At 44.7% G+C, this 22652-nt stretch overlaps 2 protein-coding genes across 3 annotated transcripts; both read right to left on the bottom strand.

The window, feature by feature from the left end:
• Positions 1–217: 217 nt before the first annotated feature.
• On the bottom strand, positions 218–6480 carry bcs1l (BC1 (ubiquinol-cytochrome c reductase) synthesis-like). 2 transcript variants are annotated; one of them, XM_018735451.2, is made up of 8 exons: positions 6276–6480; positions 5718–6164; positions 5487–5626; positions 5050–5244; positions 4300–4363; positions 3389–3561; positions 2368–2485; positions 218–1328 (listed from the first exon to the last, which is right to left on the bottom strand). In XM_018735451.2, the coding sequence occupies exons 2-8, from the start codon at positions 6035–6037 to the stop codon at positions 1076–1078; spliced, it is 1263 nt and encodes a 420-aa protein (XP_018590967.1). In that variant the 5' UTR covers positions 6038–6164; positions 6276–6480; the 3' UTR covers positions 218–1075. The 2 variants fall into 2 exon arrangements, with proteins under 2 accessions (XP_018590967.1, XP_018590966.1); XM_018735450.2 differs by having other exon boundaries at positions 5718–6167; positions 6276–6479.
• A 3150-nt stretch (positions 6481–9630) lies between these two features.
• plcd4a (phospholipase C, delta 4a) lies at positions 9631–21835 on the bottom strand. The gene is made up of 15 exons (XM_018735441.2): positions 21803–21835; positions 21246–21404; positions 20810–21038; positions 19635–19764; positions 18169–18400; positions 17410–17611; positions 15385–15536; positions 14981–15126; positions 14323–14490; positions 12655–12811; positions 12370–12486; positions 11352–11530; positions 10556–10688; positions 10186–10335; positions 9631–9907 (listed from the first exon to the last, which is right to left on the bottom strand). Exons 1-15 carry the CDS (start codon positions 21825–21827, stop codon positions 9816–9818), a joined length of 2271 nt encoding a protein of 756 aa, XP_018590957.1. The 5' UTR covers positions 21828–21835; the 3' UTR covers positions 9631–9815.
• Positions 21836–22652: the final 817 nt, after the last annotated feature.

Raw genomic sequence — 22652 nt, 5'->3', positions numbered from 1 at the left:
CAGTTAGTCCAGCCTCCATCCTGTCACGAGTTTCATGTAGATCTTCCTAGGGAATATTTCTACTGACCGCCAAAGACAGGACAGACGATCCGCTGCTGAACCTGTCAAACTGACCCCTCCTTCTTTGTCACGGTCTGCTCTTTATCCATACTACTTTATTTAGGTGATGGAAAGAGGAAGAGACCCCACCCATTAGCGTCACGAGTTTGACATTGGAGGCCAATAAGAGACTGGATGCAGAGCGCAGTTGAGGTCACGCACGCTAGCTAATGCTGATGGTCACGATAGCAACAGTCAAGTGACACTTGCTCTTGTAGGAAGTGGCGGCTACTCGGTGATAGGTGCTGAAGGTCTGCGGGCGCTGCAGTCCGATACGGAGCCTGAAAGGACGAGGGCAATTCAAACAGTCGCTGGCCCCTCACTGCACTACACTCACAGAAAACGCAGAACACACACAAAATGCATACGGCCCACTGTATATTCATTTCGTATTGACCGTCACTTAATGACTATAACACCTTTGGGTAAATACCATCTCTGAACGATTACCTTTGGTTGCGCTGTGCATGTTGTTCATGTTTTGACTTTTATATCTGTGCTCAGTGAGGATGACTTCATTATCAGGATGAACATGAAAATGAGTCAAGGGCTGCACAGCAGAAATAGCGTGCATGTTGTGGATTTTTTTCTGTTGCAAGAGATTAAAAGCAACTCGCAGGACTCGCAACGGACATCGTGGTGTCTGTTCAGCAATGGGAAACCATACAGGTACGTCAAATAAGGAAGAACGTGGATTAAAAGGAATGAAATATAAATCTATTTTAAAATACTGGCCACAGAAGAAATGTACACAGTGAAAACAGTTGGTTACAGCAGTGATAGTTGGTAAAATTATCTTGCGCATTTTCCACATAATTTCATCGTGTTTCAGCATCTGTGTGGATCAACCAGAGCTGCGAAGTCCAGAGCTGGGAGCAATTTATTCGCCAGTTAAACGCAGTGTCCTCCAGCCCCAGTGGGCTTCCATCACAGTCAGCGTCATCGTGGTCACCTTCCTGGAACACCTCAGAAGTTCTCAGTGCTCGATCTTCTCCACGTTCTCTATGGACCCTGCTGGATCCATCTTGTAAAGCATGAAGTGTCCCTGTACCTGGGCAGCACTGAGCTCAGGCTGTACTGCTAGTGCACGCTCAGCAAACCGCTCCCCCTCTGCTGCAGGCTCACCAGGGTAAAACCGCCCATACATCTGGGCCAGCTGCCAGCGAGAGCAGTAGCCCACGTACTGCTTCAGGTCAACCCGTCCAGGCCGGATTAGCGCCGGGTCCAACCTAGGGAGAGTAACAACCATACCAGACTGTGAAGAAAATATTAAGTATTTTTAAAATTGGTTTTATGCACAGCACTGGGTCAAAATAACATACAGATAGACAGTACACTGGGGAAAAGTAAATTATGTACACAGACAAAGAGCGAGGGCTCGGGGTCAAAAGGTTTTACAATATATCAGAGGTACGATCATGCAGCACTTCCTAATGACTTCCAGATCAGTGTCCGCGTATTCCAGAATTCAGTGTAATCGTCATTCAAATCTAAATTTTCAAGTGGAAAAAATTGAAACACTTCACTCATCTGTAGGTTTAGAGGGAACTTTAGGTGTAGAAAAGAGGTTTAAAACACATTCCTTAAAATATGTAAGAGTAGATTAAGAAATAAACAAATATATAAGAGTAGATTACTAGATATACTAGCCGATGTAGTAGATGTACTACGTACCATGACCTCATGAAAGTAGTCTGGGTTGCGATTTAACAGGACAAGAGTTGGGGAGAAATTAATTTTTGGCTAAAGGTTTCCTGGATGGTTGTGTGAACCCCGGTCCAGTAAATGTGTGTCTTATCACTCTCCAGGAATAAATGTGTCAAAGTGCCTGGAGAGGATGTGCACTTAAAACACTGCCGAGGTGATCCTGGGAACATCCTGTGAAGGTCCTCTGGAGTGAGAAGGATTCTTATAAATGAACTTCAAGTGAAGGAAAACTTTGTACTGAAAAGTCAGATAATGTGTTTGGGGATTTGACGAGTGCTCGTGAAGAGTCAAGCAAGGAGATCTACGGCGTCGTATTTGCCCAATGAACCCCCATAAGTAACATTCAGTCTTTCGTTCCTCTGCCATTCACAGGGCACAAACGCAGCTATTTTCTTTAAAAAGTTTCTATAGCAACCATATTCAACACATGCTGAACCCTTCACCAACAGTACTGCAGGAATTCAAAAAAGTAGAACCCATGCTGCCCCCTACTGGTGTCACCACACTCCCACGTGCTGCCGGAACATGCCCACGAGGCTGGCAGGAACCTGCAAACCTTACCTGTCGATGAAGTTGGTCGTCATAAAAACAATTCGGGCTTCTGAGGAGGCCACACCATCCAAGGCGTTGAGGAGCCCACTAAAGGTGAGTCTGCCCATGCCCTGATAAGCCAGGGGGTCTGGGGGACACAGACACATTGGGTTTTACTTGGTGATCATCTCCACCGAGTCACCATCTCCCCAACTGCTAAGCTGGGTTACTTTCTCATCGAGTGACTGTTGATGACTAGCTGGAGAACTAAAATAAATCATACTGAGTAAACAGTGGATGGATGGATGGATGGATGTTCATTACACTTCGTTCACAGTGCTCAGTTGTTCTTGTGAGAGAAATGATTTTCACACAACAAGGCTAAATAGAAGGAGAAAGACTTGCTTATTTGACAATAAGAGACCCTTAGCACTATAATTACCACTACAGAGTAATGTTCCCGTAAGCGGCGCACACACACACATCATTAACCGCTCACACATGGCAGAGCGTTGAGCAACAGTTACTGTAAACTGCCTGGAGGCTGCCTGCTCCTATGGGCCCGATATGTAATGTCATGTCTTTGTCCTGCTGACACTTCTTTTCACTCTCTTATAATTTGTCTCATGATGGACCACTTAAAACTAGGGGACAGCTGGTAGTATAGTGGGTAACACTGTTGCTTTTGGACCCAAAAGGTCACGGGTTCGATCCCCACCTCCAGCTGTAGTACCCTTGGGCAAGATATTTACCCTAAATTGCTCCAGTAGAATTACCTAGTTGTATAAATGGGTAAATAATGGTAAATAGATTAACACTGTAAGTCGCTTTGGATTAATAAATACAAATTTGGCAACATAGAGCACATATTTCAGCTATGGTTAAAAGTCTTGTATAATAGACAAGTAGTTTGTTGCTGAATTGTGTAGAATTTAGAGGGAACATATTGGCATACAGCACCAAGCACTGATGAAGTAACATCTTAGCCTTTCCGATCTCCGGCCCAAAACAAAAGGTGGCCCATCCCAACGCCCGTCCCCAAGTGCCATACTCTCTGTGGGCAACAGCTCGCGGCTGATGAAAGCAGCGTCCACATCCTCCAGCAAGATAATGCTCTGCTGCGGGGCCACGCTCAGCAAGTGGTTGAGCCGGTCGTCAGACAGGCTGCGGTCGCTCAGGCTCATCAGGCAGATGCTGTAGCCCAGCTCTCCCGCCAAAGCCGTTCTGCAGCACAAAGATAGACCTCTGGGTACAGCGTACATTCCCATCATGCTCCCTGACATTCCACTACGTACACCTTGCAACTAATCGTTTCCTACAAGTAACAAGTATTTCGTGTTCACTGTGGTTGAGGTACTATTTCATTAAGCCTTGTCTCCTAATTCAGATTTGAAGAGTGCTGCTTATTGTATCCCAGGGGGCGCGGTGGCGCAGTGGGTTGGACTGGGTCCTACTCTCCGGTGGGTCTGGGGTTCGAGTCCCGCTTGGGGTGCCTTGCGATGGACTGGCGTCCCGTCCTGGGTGTGTCCCCTCCTCCCTCCAGCCTTACGCCCTGAGCTGCCGGGTTAAGCTCCGGTTCCCCGCGACCCCGTATGGGACAAGCGGTTCAGATAGTGTGTGTGTAGTGCTTACTGTGTCCTTTAGCACCAAAGACAGTGTCAGCGGCTCAATTCTAACTGCATGTTAAAAATATCATCATCATTGTTATTATTATTCAAAGTATTAAAAGTGGCAGACAGTGGGAGCTACAAACTGTCCGAAAACAGCCATAACACAAGTCCTAACGTGATATTTATGTCAATGGGGGTAAGTTATTATCCGTGTCCTTTTATGTTCCTACTTCCCTGTTTCGCCTACTTGTTTTATACGAGCTGCTGCAGCCTCGTGCAGTTTCAATGAGGACTAAACTTTCTGTCCATCCATCCATGTATCCGTTTAACTCTCCATATAAAAAGTACTCACATGAAGCTGCTCTTGCCACATCCAGGGGGTCCGTAGAGTAGGTAGCCCCTCCGGTAAGGAATCCCTGAAGAAAGGCACGGGGACTGAGAACGAACACACGATGGCCCGGCCTTCTTAACTCAACTTTCCACATCAGGTTACACTTTGACAGTCGGCTGACACGCTATGTTATTCACAGATTCACCGTTAACTTCTTTTACACAGGTAGTAGTAACCTCAGCAATTCACGCAAACGGCCGTATTTAACGGGGCAGCAGGTCGCGTAGTGTCTGCGCTGTGGTTTTCCCACCTGAAGGTCCCCAGTCTGAAGCTCATCTCCTGCTATTGTACCCTTGAGAGATGTACTTACCTGGATTTCTCTGGTAAGAACATCCTGTTGTACAACTGCTTAATAACTGCAAGCTGTCTGTATATGATTGTCAGCTAATTTCGTCAATAATGATAAAGTAACAACTATAATCGTGGGACAGCTGGTAGTGTAGTGGTTAGATCTGCCGCCTTTGAAGCCAAAGGTTGCAGGTTTGATCCCGACCTCCAGCTATGGTACCCTTGAGCAAGGTACTTACCCTTAAAATTACCCAGCTGTACAAATGGGTAAATAATTGGAAGTAGATTAACACTGTAAGTCACTTTGGAGAAAAGCATCAGCTGAATTAATAAATGTAAATAATTCCCTAATTGAAGTCCAAGCATGAATTTTCCATCACGAAACCACCTCCTCAGCAATTGCACCGGTCTCGAGGTACGCACCTCGCTCTATGTACCACTTGGGGTTGGCGATAAATTCCTTGACGTCGTCCACGATCCTCTCGGCGATGCCGTGCTCCAGCACGACGGATCGGAGCGGCCGGCGGCGCCGGGGGAACCCGAAGGGCCTCCACTCCGCACCCATAGCCGTGTACATGACGGTGCGGCCCTCCTCCTGCTTTAACGCCAGCTCCCTTGCTGCGGTGCCACAAAGTGAATCGGAGAACATTTTCAGTCCTTGCAAACCATCGGGACAAACCGTGCGCCAAGCGGCACTTTAGCGAAAAACAAGTAACCCCCTACACAACAGGAACACAAAGCAGGTGCAAGGTTTGATTCGCGAGGTCAAAATCGTGTTCTGTAAGGCGACCGGGCGAAGAATCCACGAAGAAGCTCTTCGACAGCACTGCACGAAGAGACGTGCCGCTCCGCGAACGTACCTTCCCGCAGGATGCTGAAGAAGACGTCGCGGTCCCTTCCTAGGGCGGTGAAGGTGACCGACTCCCAGGGAGTGCCGGTGTGGAGGTCCACCATCTGCTTCTCGCGGGTCCTCTCCACTCGGATCCACTTACGCTTGTACCTGCAAGAACAGGTGAGCCTGTGAGAGGAGCGGAACCGGAGAAGCTGGAATTAAATAGCACGGGTGTCTCCGAACGCCGCTGCCGCCTCACCAGATAATGTGGTTCCCGGGGCTGGGGTGGAAGTCAAACTGCGTGTTGACGCGGCCGCTCTCGTGCTGCAGGTACGACGTCTCCACGCTCAGGTGCTGCGTGTGCTTGGCGTGCTTCGTGATCCAGCTCAGCAGCCAGTGGTAGCTCTTGTCTCGACTAGGCACCTCCAGGGTTATCATGTAGTGGCGGCGAAAGAAAACCATGCCCACCTGAGCGCCTTTCCTGGCCAAGGCCAACGCGGTGCCCACCCCAACCAGGCCAAAGCCCGCCCCAAAGTACGGGTTGTCTTTGAGAGCCCCCAGGAAGTCTGCCAAGGGCATGGCCGGATGCTGCTGCCGGGGGTTCCTCACCAATCAACTCCTCGAGCACTCACTCACACACACAAGGTATTTAGGACTGACACCTTCTGCAGCCCCTGCAGGTCATGTCAGGCAAGTGTCCCGTGTCCTTCTGAGACAGATATAATAAGATTGTAAGATAAAACACGCAATGTTTATAACCAGCTCACTATTCACTGTGTCGTCGTCGTCATCATCATGACATAACTGCTACTTTTACCTGAGTCTGACGCGCACAACTATCATTGAGTTACGAAGGTTGCAATATACGGTATTTGGACATGTCACATAGGGAACGTCACAAAAATGAGACACGAGTAAAAAGCGTTTTGTAGAAAAAGAACAATCTTCACACTAGCAAGTCATTCTCAACGACTCCACTGCCCCACTGCCGGTACCGTTTGCGCTGAAGGCAGGCGGTCACATGGCGACCTCTAGAAAACTTCCGTTGTTCCGCAGCCAATATCTTCCGTTGGGGAAACAAATGCGGGTGGACAGTTCCTACTTTGTAAACGGATAGTGCGGTATTTTTCGTTTGAATGTTGTGTTATCGGAAGGAACGTGTTTTTAAAACGTTTTTAATGAATATTTAAATATTTTTTATTCTTTAAATTGGGCTGCATTGTTTTTATAGGAAAGTTTAAAATTCGCAAATCGCTTCTAACGAGGGGTTTTGCACGAACGTTTGACTGAGGGAAAACCGTTAAACTAGTAGTACCACGTCTGACGTCAGATACATTGAGATTCTGCTTGACAAGATTATATATTATTATTGTTGTATGTTACATTTTACACGTATAGCTTTGACATTTTGCAAAATGTACGTAAGAAATATGACAGAATTTACTGAAAATCCCCATTTGGAACCAACTGTGTTACAACAGTCAGTTGTCATTTCCATACACTCGTTCATAACGGTCCATTTTTCGTAGTAAATACTGCAGTACGACAATCAATGTTGTACGAAATACATAACAGTTGTCAGTGGCTGAGTATTTCTTGCTACATTGTTTTGATTCTGCAAGCAGTAAAGAGCTCATGCAGAATTATTATTATTATTATTATTATTATTATATATAGTTACAAATATTGTAGAAGTGTCATGTCAAATTGTACATATTCCAGACAACATGCTGAAGATTTATCCATCAGGTTTAATCCATGCTACATTTATTTGTACTCATTGTTAACTGATTTTAAGGGATTATCAATCTACAATACAATTTATTATTATTATTATTATTATTATTATACGGGGGCGCGGTGACGCAGTGGGTTGGACCGGGTCCTGCTCTCTGGTGGGTCTGGGGTTCGAGTCCCGCTTGGGGTGCCTTGCGACGGACTGGCGTCCCGTCCTGGGTGCGTCCCCTCCCCCTCCAACCTTACGCCCTGAGTTGCCGGGTTAGGCTCTGGCTCCCCGCGACCCCGTATGGGACAAGCGGTTCAGAAAATGTGTGTGTATTATTATCATTATTGTTGTTGTTGTTGTTGTTGTCCTCTATTGGCTTCCCGGCCATGGTGTACCTCCACCCCCTCCATCCTTGCACCCAATGCTTCCAGGACAGGTGCCGGTTCACCGCGACCCTGCTCAATGGTTACTGAAACTGGATGGATGGATGGATGGATTATTATCCTCCTGTAACAGCTGTCAGTGGTGTGTGGAGACCATGGGACTGCTGCACTGTGATTGCGGTTGGACACACAGCTTTTCACACATAGCAAGGTAAGAAGGCACATGGTCTCAAAGGCTCCCGACTGAAAGACTGTGCCAGGGAGTCCTGCTACAGCCCCCTTTCTCCAGCACCGTCTTCACTCTGCGCAACAGGCCGACGGGAAGCACAGCACATTGATTAAGCACATTGATCCGTAACCCAAAGAGTGAGCTTTTTTGGCTTAGAAAATACATTTGTGCAGGGAAAAATCGCTCAGAGAGCTGGTACTTGGTGCTGTTGAGAATGGAGGGAACTCAGGCAATTTTTCAAAATTATTTTTATTTGAATTTGAGGATGGCATACATAAATAAGCGTATAACGAACTGTTCAGCTGTTCATACATGTGCTCCTGCCAAACAGGAATATATAAATAATCTACAAGAAAAGCTAAACAAAAGTATATAAAAATAAAACCAGCAGCAATGATTGTTTTTTCTATAAAATTTAAACAGATTTCTGTGAGAAGTAATATTAATATAGCAAGTACGATAACTTCTCAAAAAAAAGATGCGGCCTTTCCTTTTGTGTTATCCCTAGGGTCCATTGGTGATTGCAATCACGGCTTGCTGATGAACTGCCGATCATAAGCGACGCAGTCTGCACCCGCTAAATGGCTTACCATAAGTGTCACCTTGCCGACAGCATCCTGATGGAAAATGATGTGGAACAAAAAGCCTGTGGCCGAAGTTTAATTTTTCATTAGAGTCCTGTCAGCGTTGAAATATAAGCTCAGCACGAGGCTGATGGTGTCTATGACCGAGATGTAACTGATTCTATTAGATGATACCACTATGTCCACTATGCTGCTGTACATATGGGTTCCAAGTGATGGGTGTGTTCACTTTTGGCTAATGCTGTTAATGTACCTTTGGTTTTCATTTGTTTTCCTTCCCACTAGTGGCACAATAATAACATTTGTTGAAATCAAGTATACAACATCTAATGAGCAACTAAATTGTTTATGCTGAATGTACAATATGTCATCTTTATGTATACACATTGATATATTATAGTGTCTTGAAAAAAAGAGTAAAGGCTTTCAAGAATGACCCACTCCCCTGAAGACAGTGACTGTAGGTTACCTGATACCTAGTCAAATGAAATTCTAAGGCAACTAGCAATTGTAAAGTTCTTCAGGCATGCTGAAATCTGGGTGGCACGGTGGCACAGCGAGTATCGAGGACCTGGGTTCGATCCCCGCTCAGTCTGTGTGGAGTTTGCATGGGTTTCTTCCGGGTGCTCTGGTTTCCTCCCACAGTCCAAAGAACCTGTTCAGGTTCACCCATAGTGTGTGTGTGTGTGTGTGTGTGTGTGTGTGTGTGTGTGTGTGTGTGTGCGCCACTGACTGATGTATGGATGAGTGACCCAGTGTAAGTAGTGTATCTAGCAGTGTAAGTCAACGCGGTGAATAAGGTGTGTGGGCTAGTAACACTACATAGTATCCACTGTAAGTCGCTTTGGAGAAAAGCGTCTGCTAAATAAATCTGTGTAAATCTCCAAGGCAGTATTTGGCGCGCTAATACTTAATAATAAGTGTGCTCAATGACTCAAATGTTTGACAGATACGTGCTGTACCAATGCAGGTCTGCACTGCTTCTGTCATATATACATTTGACGCCACATGACCGATCCGACTCCTGACTTTCCGAAGCTGATCGATACCTTCTGCGGTGTTCATTCAGAGGTCCAGGTCCACAGTGCACACCTCAGATTGGACTGCTACTTCTCTCTTGATTAAATATTTTGACTCATCTGTATCAAGTCTTTTCTACCGTAAACCAGCCATCGCTATCTCACGTGAAAGCTTGCAGCCGAAGCTGCTCTTGTACGTTTTAGTAGCTTCAGCTCGAAGAGCTGCTTCCATTACATATTAACTGTTTCGCCATACTCGTATGTCTACATATGTGGTCATGTACAACCTCTTGCATGCAGAAGGGTGAAGGAGCAGCACCTGGATTTGCATGTATATCTTTGCAGCCGATATCCACAGGCCAGCATAAGCAGAACTGCACTGTGTGTGCACGCCATCGACTGTGGCTTGGTCCACGTCACGCTACGTCAGTTATTCTGACACGCACAAACAGCGAGGAGGGGGAGATGCTCGTCCCATCTTTGGAAAGCAGATGGATATGACGATATCCTGGACCGAGGAGGAGAAAAATGTTAGTGAGACAAAGGTGTGTGATCAAGGGTAAAAATGTCAGCTGGGAATATTCTTGTCATTGCTGTCTTTATGTCCTCTGTGGGTTTTGTCCAGTCAAGGATATCTAATTAAGTCAGAGAGTCAGTCTAGCCAGACATGTCTGCAATGCCTTTCAGTAGTGCTGCCAGTGACGTCATTCATTCAAAAAAAAATAATAGGCTCGTAGTTTACAGATGGAATACGGAAGAATGATATATTACTAATACAATGTTTACCCTGCTGTATGCAGCTGAGAGGCAAGGTGTACTGGCCAACAAAGTCATTCTTAGAGGTCTTGTCATAATCTTCCACTACAAAACGAACCAGTGCCAGCTGCGGTACGTGGACAGTGAACTGCAACGTCTCGTACCATATCGGATTGAACCCTGTCAAAGAAAGAGCAGTTAGCATGTTATCATTGTTTCTTCGCATATAATATACAAACATCGGGCTTTGGATGGAAGAATGTTGGAACCTGGACTAGGTCATGGGTTTGTGCCTACAGAGCACAGCAGCGGAGCAGGTCAGATGTTCACCGGCAAAACCAGTTTTTATCTGGTTTGTACCACAGTTTGGAGTGTAGGCCCTATTGGTCACCGCTCTAACCGTTGTTGTCGATGTATCTGGTCTCCTGCTTGGCCTGGTCTGCTGGAACACCGTGAATCTCCACTCTCACCAGTGGGTCCACGATAGAGTCCTCCTTAATGTTCACTTTCGGCAGCTGTTGTCCACTGATCGCCTAAGAAGAGACGTGACACTGAATGCAACTTGCATCACACATTTTATGAGTTGTAAAAATAAAATGGGGGGGAAAAAAAAAAAAAAAAAACTTGATGGAAAGTGCTGATATAAATGATTTGATATCTTAAGACTCTTGTGCTGTTTTAATAATGTTTGTGGTGGGGGAAAACACTTGCAGTAGTGTCATTTCACCATTTCAAGAAGTCCTGCTTTAGCAGAAATTGCTGGAAACATGGCATTGACTATGTGAGCAATTTAGCTGATACTTTTCATCAAACTGACTTGCAATATTAAGCCACTTAACAAGGATTGACTCATTTGTACAGCTGGGTAATTTTTCCTGCAGTCATCCAGGGTAAGTACCTTGATCAAGGGTACTCTAGCCAGAGATGGCATTTTATCTTGGGTCCTTCTAAGCACTACACCACTATCAAGTGTTATTATATGAACTTTACATAATTTATTATAAAATTAACATTATAGCAGCTGAACACTTGTTTGTATACACTCATGTATGCCATCCCCAAATTCAAATAAAATAACTTCAGCTTAATTCAGACTAAACAAGTAAGAAGCGACAAGTTTCGTAATGAATAAACAAGAGCATCTTCATTATGACCATCATGTTGTGTAACTGGTGTGTCTGTAGGTGGACAGATACCTGGATAGAGAGGTTGACTGGTCTGTATCCCTCTCGATCCTGGGGGTTGTCTGGCTCAAACTTTCTCTGACAGCTCCTCATGAATTCAGGCTTCAGGACGTAGCCACAGCGGCCGTTGTGGCTGAAGAGACCATCATTGAGATCCATCTCCACCCCTGCCTTCTGGAAGTTCAGAGCGACTGGAAGAAAACAAAGTAAGGGCAGAGTGACATGCCGTCAAGCATTTTTCAGTCTCTCAACATATTTAAGCCTTGCATTTAACGGAGATGAATGTGCCCCATCGTCATATTTACATTTATATTTGTTCACTTAGCAGACGCTTTTCTCCAAAGCGACGTACATCTCAGAGACATACAATGTGTGTACTACATTAGGAGAAAGAGAAACACAGTTTCAGACGTGTGATTCTTGACTTTAAATTCTTTTAACTTTGTGATTCTTAATATTTCAAACACAGGTTAAATTATGTTTATTGTTTTGTTGCTTGACACTTTCATCAAAAAATTTATTACAATTACACATTCATACAGTCACATATTTCACTGGAGCAATTTAGCACCTTGCTTAAACTTTTTACAGCAGGACAACCCTCAGATTACAAACTTATGTACAGTATACTTTACTATGCGACTTGATGTTTATTTCAGATGTGCAATGATGGCAGTGTGAACTTACAGGTGCTCTGGTTCCTTGTGTTACAGACGGTCGGGCTACAAATCTTTGAACATACAAATCAAAATCTGGCTTATTGCATTTTGTGTTTGAAATTAGGAGAGCGTGGTGGTGTGGCAGGTTTAGCCGGTGCCCGCTGTGTGGCGGGTCTGGGGTTCGAACCCTGCTTGGGGTGCCTTCTGATGGACCGGCAACCCATCCTGGGTGTGTGTCCCTCCCTCCTTCAGCCTTGCGCCCTGTGTTGCCGAGTATGGCTCCGGCTCGGGACAAGCGATTGTTGACGTTGGTTGTTTGAAATGAAAAATTCTGGATTACTTGCTAAGTTTATAAAATCAAGAGGCCTCACCTATTTGGCACCCCACATTCCACATGTCCTGTGGGTTAAAGTTAGATGAGTCTGTTCGCAGACCGCTGGGGTAAACTCTGGTCAGTTGTCTGGCATTGTGCTGGACAAAGTCCGCCCCTGAAGGACAAAGGGAACTGCCATCACCCACGTAGCACGCGGTAGAGGACTTTACACTGAGACCAAAAGACCACTGACCATCGGTCAACCAGGGGCAGCCGTCTTCCAAACTGGATATGAGCAAATGGTTGGTTTCAGATTTGAATGACATTCAGACTTCAGCCCCACCTGCCTCCCTTATGAGTTTCCGGGCTTTGGACTCGGTGAAGGAGGAGATCTCGTAGAACTTGGAATGAAGACGGGACTGCTTGAAGCTGTGGAACCGGACGCTCTTGCAGTAGACCACGCAGTCTGAGAGCTCCTTGGAGAGACGCTGCTTCGATTTCTGGGACAGAATTGCAGTTTGTGCCAAGTGGGAAGACTCAAATTAGCTAATGCAGTAAATCGACTTAATTAGCAGATCAATGTCTCAGTGAGATGTGTCTTATAGGACAGTCTCATGGGCTTCAGGGCTGCACCCAGATTGCTCTGCAGTTTCGCTTCAGTAATATGTTGATCTACAGCTACAGAATTGAAAGTTTCAGTCAGTATGTATCTGTCATAGACTAAAATGCCTGTCTTTAATGAATAGGGCATATTTCATAAGGATGGCAACAGAGGGGGGTCTCTGACAAAGCCCTTGGCCCTGTTGCTACAATGACCTATAGAGGGATGGAGAGGTGAAAGCTGCCTGCTTGGGTTCACCGGCTCCAAACAACCCCCGAGGAAGCGAGAGATACCCTATTATAATGCCGATCACACTGGGGCAGTGTGGTCAGGAGGCTGCCTGCCATTCTCAAGCTGTTCTGCAGGACCATAGCATGTGGCAGGCCTGATGCCAAAATAATTAGCAATGCTATCAGGGCTCCCACTGGACACCTGCCCCCTTAGGAAATTCAATCCCAGCCTGTTCCGAATGGGCCAGGACTCCAAGCTCGCGTTTGTAGGCATGCAGCCATCTTCAGGGTCAATTACACCAGGCACTCGGGCAATACTTGTTTGTGCGCTGGATACAGTCAGCTCAATCAGACCAATAAATAGAAAGCGATATCCTCATTTATCATCAGTGCAATTCTTCCCAAGTGTTAAGACATGCTCTGTAGCATGCATTCTTATATTTCTCATCTAAATAGGGCAAATAAGAAAGATGAGATTGAATTTCAAAGCTCTATACAAACCATTTGAGTTCCGAAGAACCAGATCTTGATATCCATTTACATTTAATAAAGGTGCCAGCATTTCTCAATGGGGGGAAGAGAACAAGGAAGAAAAGTTTAATGTGCAACCCCTTAGTGTAGATGCCTGACTCTAAAGAAGTACTAAGTGTTTCTGAGGAGGTGGGCAAAAACTACCTGCTGCAAACCCCTCCGTGACTCTGCACACATTTACAGTGGGCAATAGTGGGAGGAAAACAAGTGCTCATGTAATACAGCCAGGAGATCAGCTATTCACACACGTTCCGTCTCTGCTCAGTCCTTAGAGGGCATGTATCTTTGATGACATTAATGCAGTACTTTCCCAGCAGTTTAAAACCAGCACCGCTGCCTGATTGCGAGATTCCGAGGTCTTTAAATACTGATAAAGAGTGATGTATCGCAAGTTCAGAAGATAACTTTGGGATACTTTAGGCGGAATTGCAAGTACATATTTCGTGGGAAATGTAGGAACTTGATGGCAAGTTCGAAAAGGAAGCCCCAGCTGACTGCAGTTTTCCATAGCGGATGCCCGAACCCGGTGCACCGGTCGGCATCTAGGTATTGTACTGTATGTAGTAGTCAGTGGAAGCTGTATAGCATGTGAAATAAGTGTAGAAGGCCTTAGAGTTTAAAGTGGAACTTTAAAAGACTGCCCTCTGACCTTGCCCTTTCGTCGCATGCTGTCACCATGGGGATGATCCTCGTCGATGTCGGCGACCTCATCCTCATCGCTCACCTCGCCCGCGATGGATTCCTCTGCCGCCCCATTGAGGCTTGCTTCCAAGCCTCCTATCTTCTTCCCCTTCAGCAGGATCTTACCCTTCAGCTCCTGTTGTGTAGTCACATGCTCAGGCAGGAGCAATAATGCCACCACTGCTTTTACGTCACTAAAAGCATAACAGCTTTAAACAAATAAAAAATAAACATAACGAATAAATGCTTTTACTTGGCAGTGTTCCTGTTTAAGCTAAGCACTTAAAATCGGATCATAACCGCAGTAAGGACCTCCCATGGGGGCAAGAACTTCATTGATCTGTCTAAGTGCTTTGATGGGAAAGAGGGGCAATAAATATGATTTTATTGGGAAAACCCTGGTCTGCTGTCCAAGCTCATTTCACAACTCCGGCAAACAAAAAGGGCTGTAAAGACTTGACGGAAAACCATTTCTCTGCCTTCCTGTTTATCTCCTGAAGAAATACGGGCAGTAAAATGTCCGCGGGAACGTCTTTCCGAAAAGTGATCATGCCGCCTGGAGCAGAATAAATAAGGGCGCTTTGGCATGTAAACGAAGGTGTGGGGAGCCTTGTCAACTACCTCACCTCAGGAGACGGTAACCCATCAGCAATGTGGCCATCCAGTGTAGTCCTCAGCAGCTTGTCTCCCAGGATATGACTGAGGTGATGGGCAATAGTTCTCTGTTGCTCAACACTGCAGTGGTTTTCAATGGACAGTATAACTGGGTACTCTGTCACCTGCGAGAGGGGACGGTGGAAGGCGTGAATAATTAACAGCGGAGAATTATCAGAGGGGGAAGCCTATACTGGCCATACCCCTGCGTGTCCCGCTCAGCCATTCACTCAGGGTCAACAGGGGAGGAGGGGTGGAAGGGAGTATTATGTTACAGCCTGGCAGGAGTGCAGCCCATCTCTTAACACCAACGTGAACCTGGTTATGTTCTTGGCAGACTTAGACTTTGGCGTGATATTCAGATGACAACCTACACGGCTTACCTTGAAGGCGTATTTCCCCACAGCAGTGATCACGTCCTTGAAGAGGATCTTGGAGGTAAAGGTGTGTCCGTGGTAGACGATGGGTTCCCCATTGGCACCGTCCCAGCAATCCACCTCCACGCAGCGGCACCCCCTCTTCAGGGCTCTACAGAAATCACATGGAAAGTCCTTTAACTCACTTACATTCGTTAGTTTCACTGACACTTCAAGGTGAGTTACAGAGTTGAGTTACCTAAAATTATTCACTCGTTTATGCAGCTGGGTAATTTTTACTGGGAAGGATCAGAGGACGTACCATGCTCAAGGGTACTACTGAGGCGGGACTGGAACCTGCAATCTCTGCATCTAAAGACAGCAGCTGTTACTGCGACAGACACACATATAGACACCTGGCTGGCATCTGGATTTTTGTGGCTGGTCTGTAAAAGACAGTAGCCTCCATTCATTAGTTCCAACAAGACCAAAGTCATAAATGTCATGACTTGACTATGGCTTCAGATTGAGGGGGTGTCTCAACTTAAATAATTGTGGCTTAAAACTAATTACAGTTTAAGTCAAACCATTTCAACTGGTTCAGCCTGAATATTCATGCGCCAATTTTGTTGACTCTAGGCTTGTCTTAACTGAGTCTCCATAAACACTCCGAAAATTCAGGGCCATAGTAAGTTGTCAATTATAGTACATTTATTTATTTAGCAGATGCTTTTCTCCAAAGCACCAGGGTGACTTTCACTGCTAGATACACTACCTACAATGGGTCACCCATCCATACACCACATACATGATGGGTGAACCTGAACAGCATGTCTTTGGACTGTGGGAGGAAACCCATGCAGACATGGGGAGAACATGCAAACTCCACACAGGCTGAGTGGGGATCAAACCCACATCCTCTCGCACCACTGAGGTGCTGTGAGACAGCAGCACTTACTCACTGTGTCACCCATATAGTAGGACACAGTACTCCTCTGGATGATGCTAGGATTTCCAAAGGGACTTTCTATCCCAGACATATCAATCGGCTGACAGAACTGTATATTGACTATATGTATATAGTATAATATATGTATATTGTATATTGAGTGCCTTTTATGCTTCATTATTTGTTTGTGGATGAGTTGGGAACAGGGTGGACAAGTGCATGACAGAAACAGACTGAATGGGTATGCTGGATAAATTAGGCCGAAAGCGTGAAAAAATAAGAGGCTCTTGTTTTATTCATTAATTAAGGTAAGGACACAATTTGCTGGCAGGTTTGTAATCTCCTTTAATAAGGCATCAAGTTTCTTCATTACAAGACCTTACAAAATATCATCATATGTGAGGAGTCCGATTGTAATCGAGCAAGGACACGATCCGGTAAGAATTTTAGCGGACTAGCGACAACATTACAGAGGATTGTAGTAGACTGAAGATGGGGATGCATTACATAACATGAGAAATATGGGAACACTGCACACTCTGCGATTAAGACTTCGAGCACTTTCATTTTTTGGCCTTCTGTCACACGCGATGAACCTGCTCAATAGTTTCCTCCTTGCATGCGCCATTGCTAGCACTAGCTGTGTGAGAATATGCATGCTGCAAAATACCAAGCAGTATTTATAATCATTCAGAATCACAGTCAGCAGAACTGGAGTAATTTATGACAATGTGCAAGATAAATGTTTTTTTCCCGTAGCACTCATTGATGGGTATTAAACGCTGACGAGACTCCCTGGTCTCCCCATAGCACCATTCCTCATTCTCAGTGCCATGTTTGTTTTTGCTCAGAAATAATGAGTTAAAACATATTATAGAACCATCCAGACATACAACTTTCTTCACAACACAGAAGTTGTAGTTTTCATTTTTACTCTGCTTCCCCTGTAACGTTTATCCTCCAGTTCAGAATCTATGAAAGTAGCATTTTTCAATGATTATGGAAAAGTGTGTGTTAGTGCAAAAGCCTAATCTAGTTACACAGTGAATGCCTGTTTGACACAACATTATGTCTAGAGTCCCGCTAAGTGCCTTACCGGATGTAGCCTTCCACGCTACTCTGGCCCCGCAGCTGGTCCTCCAGTAAGTAGGTGTTGTGGGAGGAGGAGATGAAATAGTGGGATAGCGGCTGGGTCATGTCTTGGTAGACACTCTGGTGGCGGGGGTTGAAGATGGATCCATCAGGAGAAACGAGATACATCAGGAAACCGTCGATGGACATGGCATGGAGCATCTTGGCTGATGGCCAAAGAAAAGCAGACATCATAGAATCAACTACAAGGTTCTTTCAGTCATCTGACACCTCCAGACTGAGATGAGTTGCCATATCAGATAGTCAAATTGTCATCTTGACCATGTCGCCAACCTAGTGGGGAGAACGATTTCAATACGTTGCTCCCGTGTGGCATGCTGTATTCATACCCACTCATCTCTGTAAGACTCTTGGAGTCATTTCAGTTTTATTCACTATAATATCGTGGCTGCAAAATATTAAATATTTAATCAACACTAGTTCTGATCAATATTAGTGTCTTCATAAGGCTACCAATGAGCCACACTGCCACTTACACCTCTTTCTAGTGACCGTAGTCAGTACCCTAGTGCTTCACCATGTATTTTACTCATTTAGAATATAATAGTGAGTATCAGTATGCTACAGTTCTAACTGTTACCCCATACTAATTATGTTCACCCCGGTACTACTTGGCAAACTGAGCATCTGCCATTCACCAGAGTACTCCTGGAACTCCCTCAGTGCGTTTCACTCTAGTCAGTACCAGGGTATTTCAACGTACCAGTTTCCGAGGGCTCGTACTGATCAATGAGCTCCAGGGCCCGCTGCTGGCTACCCTCGCTCTCCAGTTGCTCGTGGCGCAGGAACTCCTCCAGGTCCTGCACCGAGAGCTTCTGCCCATCACTTGAGTACTCCTGGAACACCTTGAGAACATCTTCCCTCTGAGTGAGCATTTTGTAGAACTGCACAAACTCGTCGTCCTCCAGCGTGCCGGACCGAGATTTGTCCGCCATCTATCAGCAGGAGGCAAGGACAGACAAAAACATGGCCTTCGCCGCCATACTCACGCAACAGACATGAACTTTTAAACACTATTTTGCCTCCAAACGTATTTTACCGAATTTTCTGGCTAAATGTCATATCATAAGATAAAACACAATGTCAGAGTGTGATTAATCGACGTATACATCGTAAACTTGGCATTTCAAAGTAAGTCAATCTTAATGAACTGGTACTATTTTAAAGAAAACATCCAGAACATGATTTGTGGTGATTTCTAGCACTTATTGAAAATATCTGCCATCTCAGTTTTAAAAGGAAGATCACAATTTGCTAAATTATTTCAGTACCTAAATATTTGCCATACCTTTTTAATTTCATTTTGAAATTGAGAAGCTAATGCAACTTTAAATTATGACAATGTCTAACGCAAAATGTAATGATGGAGAAGAAAAATGCCCAGAAACTTTCAATCCAATATGAACAATTTATCGCGACTCTAAAAAAGGCACTTAATTCAATAAAAATGTTTGGTGTCAGATTTGCTTCCATAATTATGGAAAACTAACTACTTCATCTATAGTGTGATCTCCTTCTGCAGGTTCTATTCAGAATTTATAAAAGTCAGTACTGTAAATCCTGTCTAGTTCTCCGTTACCTGCATTGAAAAGCTACTGTAAAAGGCTATTTCCTCCCGTCTCTTTTCAATGTTTACTTTTATTCATTATGCCGACGCTTTCTCCAAAGCGACTTACAGCATTAATTGACTTGCAGTTATTTACCTATTTATATAGCCAGGTAGTTTTACCGGAGGAATTCAGGGTAAGCGCCTTGCTCAAGGATACTAAAGCTGGAGGTGGGATTTAAACCTGCAACCTTTTGGGTCCAACGGCAGCAGCTCTACCCACTATACTAATAGTTGCCCCAAATGAATATGAAAAATAACAACTAAGAAGACATGGGTGACCTTGCACTAGTAAGAAATGTCTGTTTTGATTTTTAAAATTAAAAAAATAATTTGAAAATTAAACCTAACTGCTGTTAAATGGATGGTGATTCTGTGTACTTTTTTTCCCTAACTGCCACTTAAATGACCATATTGCCAATGTTTCAATAAATCATGTTATGTTCTACCGTGAATTTTACATACAGTATTTAGAGTTTTCGTTTTTTGCAAAGTTTGTTCGCATCTTTACATAGCCACTTAAAAAAATGGAGATTTCCACATTCTCCAGTTTGTAAACCTACCGTGAAGAGGCGGAGAGCGTGGTGTTCGTTCATATCCACATTCATCATCTTCAGTAAGTCCTGTACCTCCTTGAAGTTCATTCGTCCATCCTTGTTTTTATCTGCCTTGTTAAACCAGTCACAGATCCACCTGTCACATAACTCAAGGAAAACTGCTTCTGCCACCACCGATCAGTCCTCATAACAATTTATCCAGTACGGGGTCACATGGACCTGGAAACGATTCCTGAGATATCAAGCACATTACAGTAACAAACCCTGGACAGGATGCTAGACCATCCCAAGCACACTCCTTGGGTAACTTAGGATGACTGTTTCACCTAAAGTGTAGATAGCCCAGAAGAGAGCCTGTTAAACACAGGCAAAACACAAGTATTTCATGAATTGTTCTGCTGCTATCGTACCGGATGTCGTGGTGAAACAGGAGCTGAGCCTTCACACAAAGTGTTCAGTTTACCACACAGTCTATGTTCTCATCCTCATCAATGGTCATGAGCTTTGGGTGATGACTGATGGAGCGAGAATGTGGATACAAGCGGCCGAAATGAGGTTTCTTCGTAGGATTGCTGGACTCACTGTCTGTGGTAGGGAGTGGAGTTTGATGATCTGGGAGAGTCTTGGAGTAGAGTCACTGCTCGTCCAGATTGAAAGGAGTCACTTGAGGTGGCTCGGGCATGTTGTAAGAATGCCCCTGCATGCCTGCCACGGGACTTGTATTAGGCACGTGGAACTGGGATGAAACCCTGGGGTAGACCCGGGACATGGTCATATCTCACGACTGGTCTGGGAAGCCCTGATTTGAAAAGCACTCTGCTTTATCCATGTATTCTTTTTTCTATTTATATTATGTTTTTGTGTGCTTGCTCTTCACCTGTATTGTTTTTATCCTTGAAGGGCCGAGCTACTGTGATGCAGCAAAAATTTCAGCAAAATCTGACAATAGAGTTCAATAATCACTCAGAAAGCAAATAAACTAGGAATCGAACCAGGGTCCAAGAGCTGTGAGACAAAACACCACACACTTCCAAGACAGCTCCTTGTAAAATGTCCTACACATCACACAGTCTGCACTGACAAGCCACTACACAAAGATGGCATCGCTCCACACATGTTCCAGCACAGACCTCACATCAACAGGACTTCAGTACAGCAGTGCTTGGTGCCGAGAAGGATACTGGTCAAGCTTCTCTTTCTGGCCCATGTTCTCCAGGTTCTCAATCAGCTTGCGCATACCCTTGATCCAGGACTGGGCCTCTTCCGCTGACTCTGCTACAAGGTCCAGGTTGCCGCGACGCCCGCGGAAGACCAGTGTGAAGCAGCGGTCGGGGGGGAACTCATCTGCGATGCTTAGTAGGACTTCCGACTGATGTCCCTCACGGACCACCTCCACATCGCTCACGGAGACTGAGAGTGGGACAAGAATCGGTATATTGAAAACTCCAGCCGTCAAGTAAACCTTTTTCATTGCCCTTAGCATTTTCCAGAAAAATAATTTGTTATATGAGGATCTTCAAGCAAGATGTCTACCCACATGGCTCTTTGGCTGAGGAAACATTTTGGATAAGCTAGTGGCCCACAGCTAGGTTGTGTCATTTGGCAGAGTCCACTCACATGTGGAATGGGTGTTCCCCGCCTTCTTGGACTTATACCAGATGGTCATGCAATCCTCTTGCAGCCTGAAATAACGCTGCTTCTTCCAGGTCCGAGACTTGACCTTCCTCATTACAGTCCCCACGATCATGGACTGGAGGTTGTCATCACCCTGGATACCTGAGGGCAAGGGGCAAGGCTCGATTCAAGCTAGACATCAGTTGCTGTTGATCACCAGCCCTCAGATCATTTCCTCCAACTCTGCATTTCTCAGAATGTTTTCCACTGTAAGTTCAAGGAACTGTATATGAACTACTTGAGCCATCAGTTATGAACCATCACTACTTTAAATGTAAATGTTATATGGTTCATAAAATGTAGTTCATAGATTGCTTGTATCTCTCTCTCCATGTGTTGGGCAATGAACTTTTTTTGCTTGTTGTTATGCCTCTTTAGAGAAAGCATCAGCCAAATGAGTAAATGCAGATGTATTGTAGGTGAATATGTCTTTTGCAGTGACTTCATGCAATAAACTGGCGGGAAATTTAACTTCATTGACAGAAACTAAATGAACTTACGCAGGCTGTTTTGAATTGATGCCATTTGTTGGTTTGTTACAATCTTGCCATTTGCTGTCAAAACAATAAAACAATGTCAAGGGACAATTTTCCAGGAAGTCCTCAAGTAAAGTGATTTCAGGTTGCGAAAGATAACTACAGATGACATATGATATGATAGGTAATTACATTATTTTGGATCCCAAGGAATTAAATTTTCTTTTCCCCCCCACTTACCATCAGTACAGTATAAATGATGTCACGTATGCGATGCCAGCTTCTCAACACACTCAAAAATTTTTTCCCCAAGTAAACGTTGTACAACTGTAAAGTTCATCTCAGCAGAGATTTTGATATGAAAAATTATTTCAACACCTGGACAAATACTGTCTGCTGAAGCTGAATATTGCTGGCAGTTTTGATATTATGTGTCATTTGACTGTAACGGTATATAATTGTGCACACGTCTCAAAAGCATGAGCCACTAAAGGAGTCCTGCGTGAATAAAGCAACATGGTTGGACCGATCCAAGAAATAAAAGTGCAAAGCATCTTCTGAAACAATGTCCAGCATACTATTTTGTACCACCACTCGGCTGGAAAACCTGCAGCAAGCGGGGAAAGAGTAAACACTTGCACGTTGTGGTAAAAAACAAAAAAGTGAAAAGTCAGTTGAATATTGTCAATGAGAATGATACACTGTCAAACAATGGACAAAAGACAGATTGGGTTGTTCCATGACAAGTGAACAGAACTTTTTTCTCATCCTGTGTGTCACTGATATTGGAGCACAAGTCAATCTCAGAGACTCTTCATAATGCACTGAAGCCCAGACCTGCATTACATGAAGCTAAAGTGAAAGTGACTGGCTA

This window comes from Scleropages formosus, chromosome 21 (genome assembly GCF_900964775.1).
Source record: "Scleropages formosus chromosome 21, fSclFor1.1, whole genome shotgun sequence".
Classification (NCBI taxonomy): Eukaryota; Metazoa; Chordata; class Actinopteri; order Osteoglossiformes; family Osteoglossidae; genus Scleropages; species Scleropages formosus.
This window is presented reverse-complemented; position numbering and strand designations above follow the sequence as displayed.

Excerpts from the sequence above, each read along its gene's own strand:
- bcs1l (XM_018735451.2), bottom strand. The coding sequence starts at position 6,037 with ATGCCCTTGGCAGACTTCCTGGGGGCTCTCAAAGACAACCCGTACTTT. Across the intron at positions 4,364-5,049 it reads CAAGTGGTACATAGAGCGAG|GGATTCCTTACCGGAGGGGC; the intron begins GTGCGTACCTCG and ends GCCTTTCTTCAG. Across the intron at positions 3,562-4,299 it reads TGTGGCAAGAGCAGCTTCAT|AACGGCTTTGGCGGGAGAGC; the intron begins GTGAGTACTTTT and ends TTTGTGCTGCAG.
- plcd4a (XM_018735441.2), bottom strand. The coding sequence starts at position 21,827 with ATGGCATCAATTCAAAACAGCCTGC. Across the intron at positions 21,405-21,802 it reads ATCAATTCAAAACAGCCTGC|GTATCCAGGGTGATGACAAC; the intron begins GTAAGTTCATTT and ends CCTTGCCCTCAG. Across the intron at positions 12,812-14,322 it reads GCATGCGACGAAAGGGCAAG|AAATCGAAGCAGCGTCTCTC; the intron begins GTCAGAGGGCAG and ends ATTCTGTCCCAG.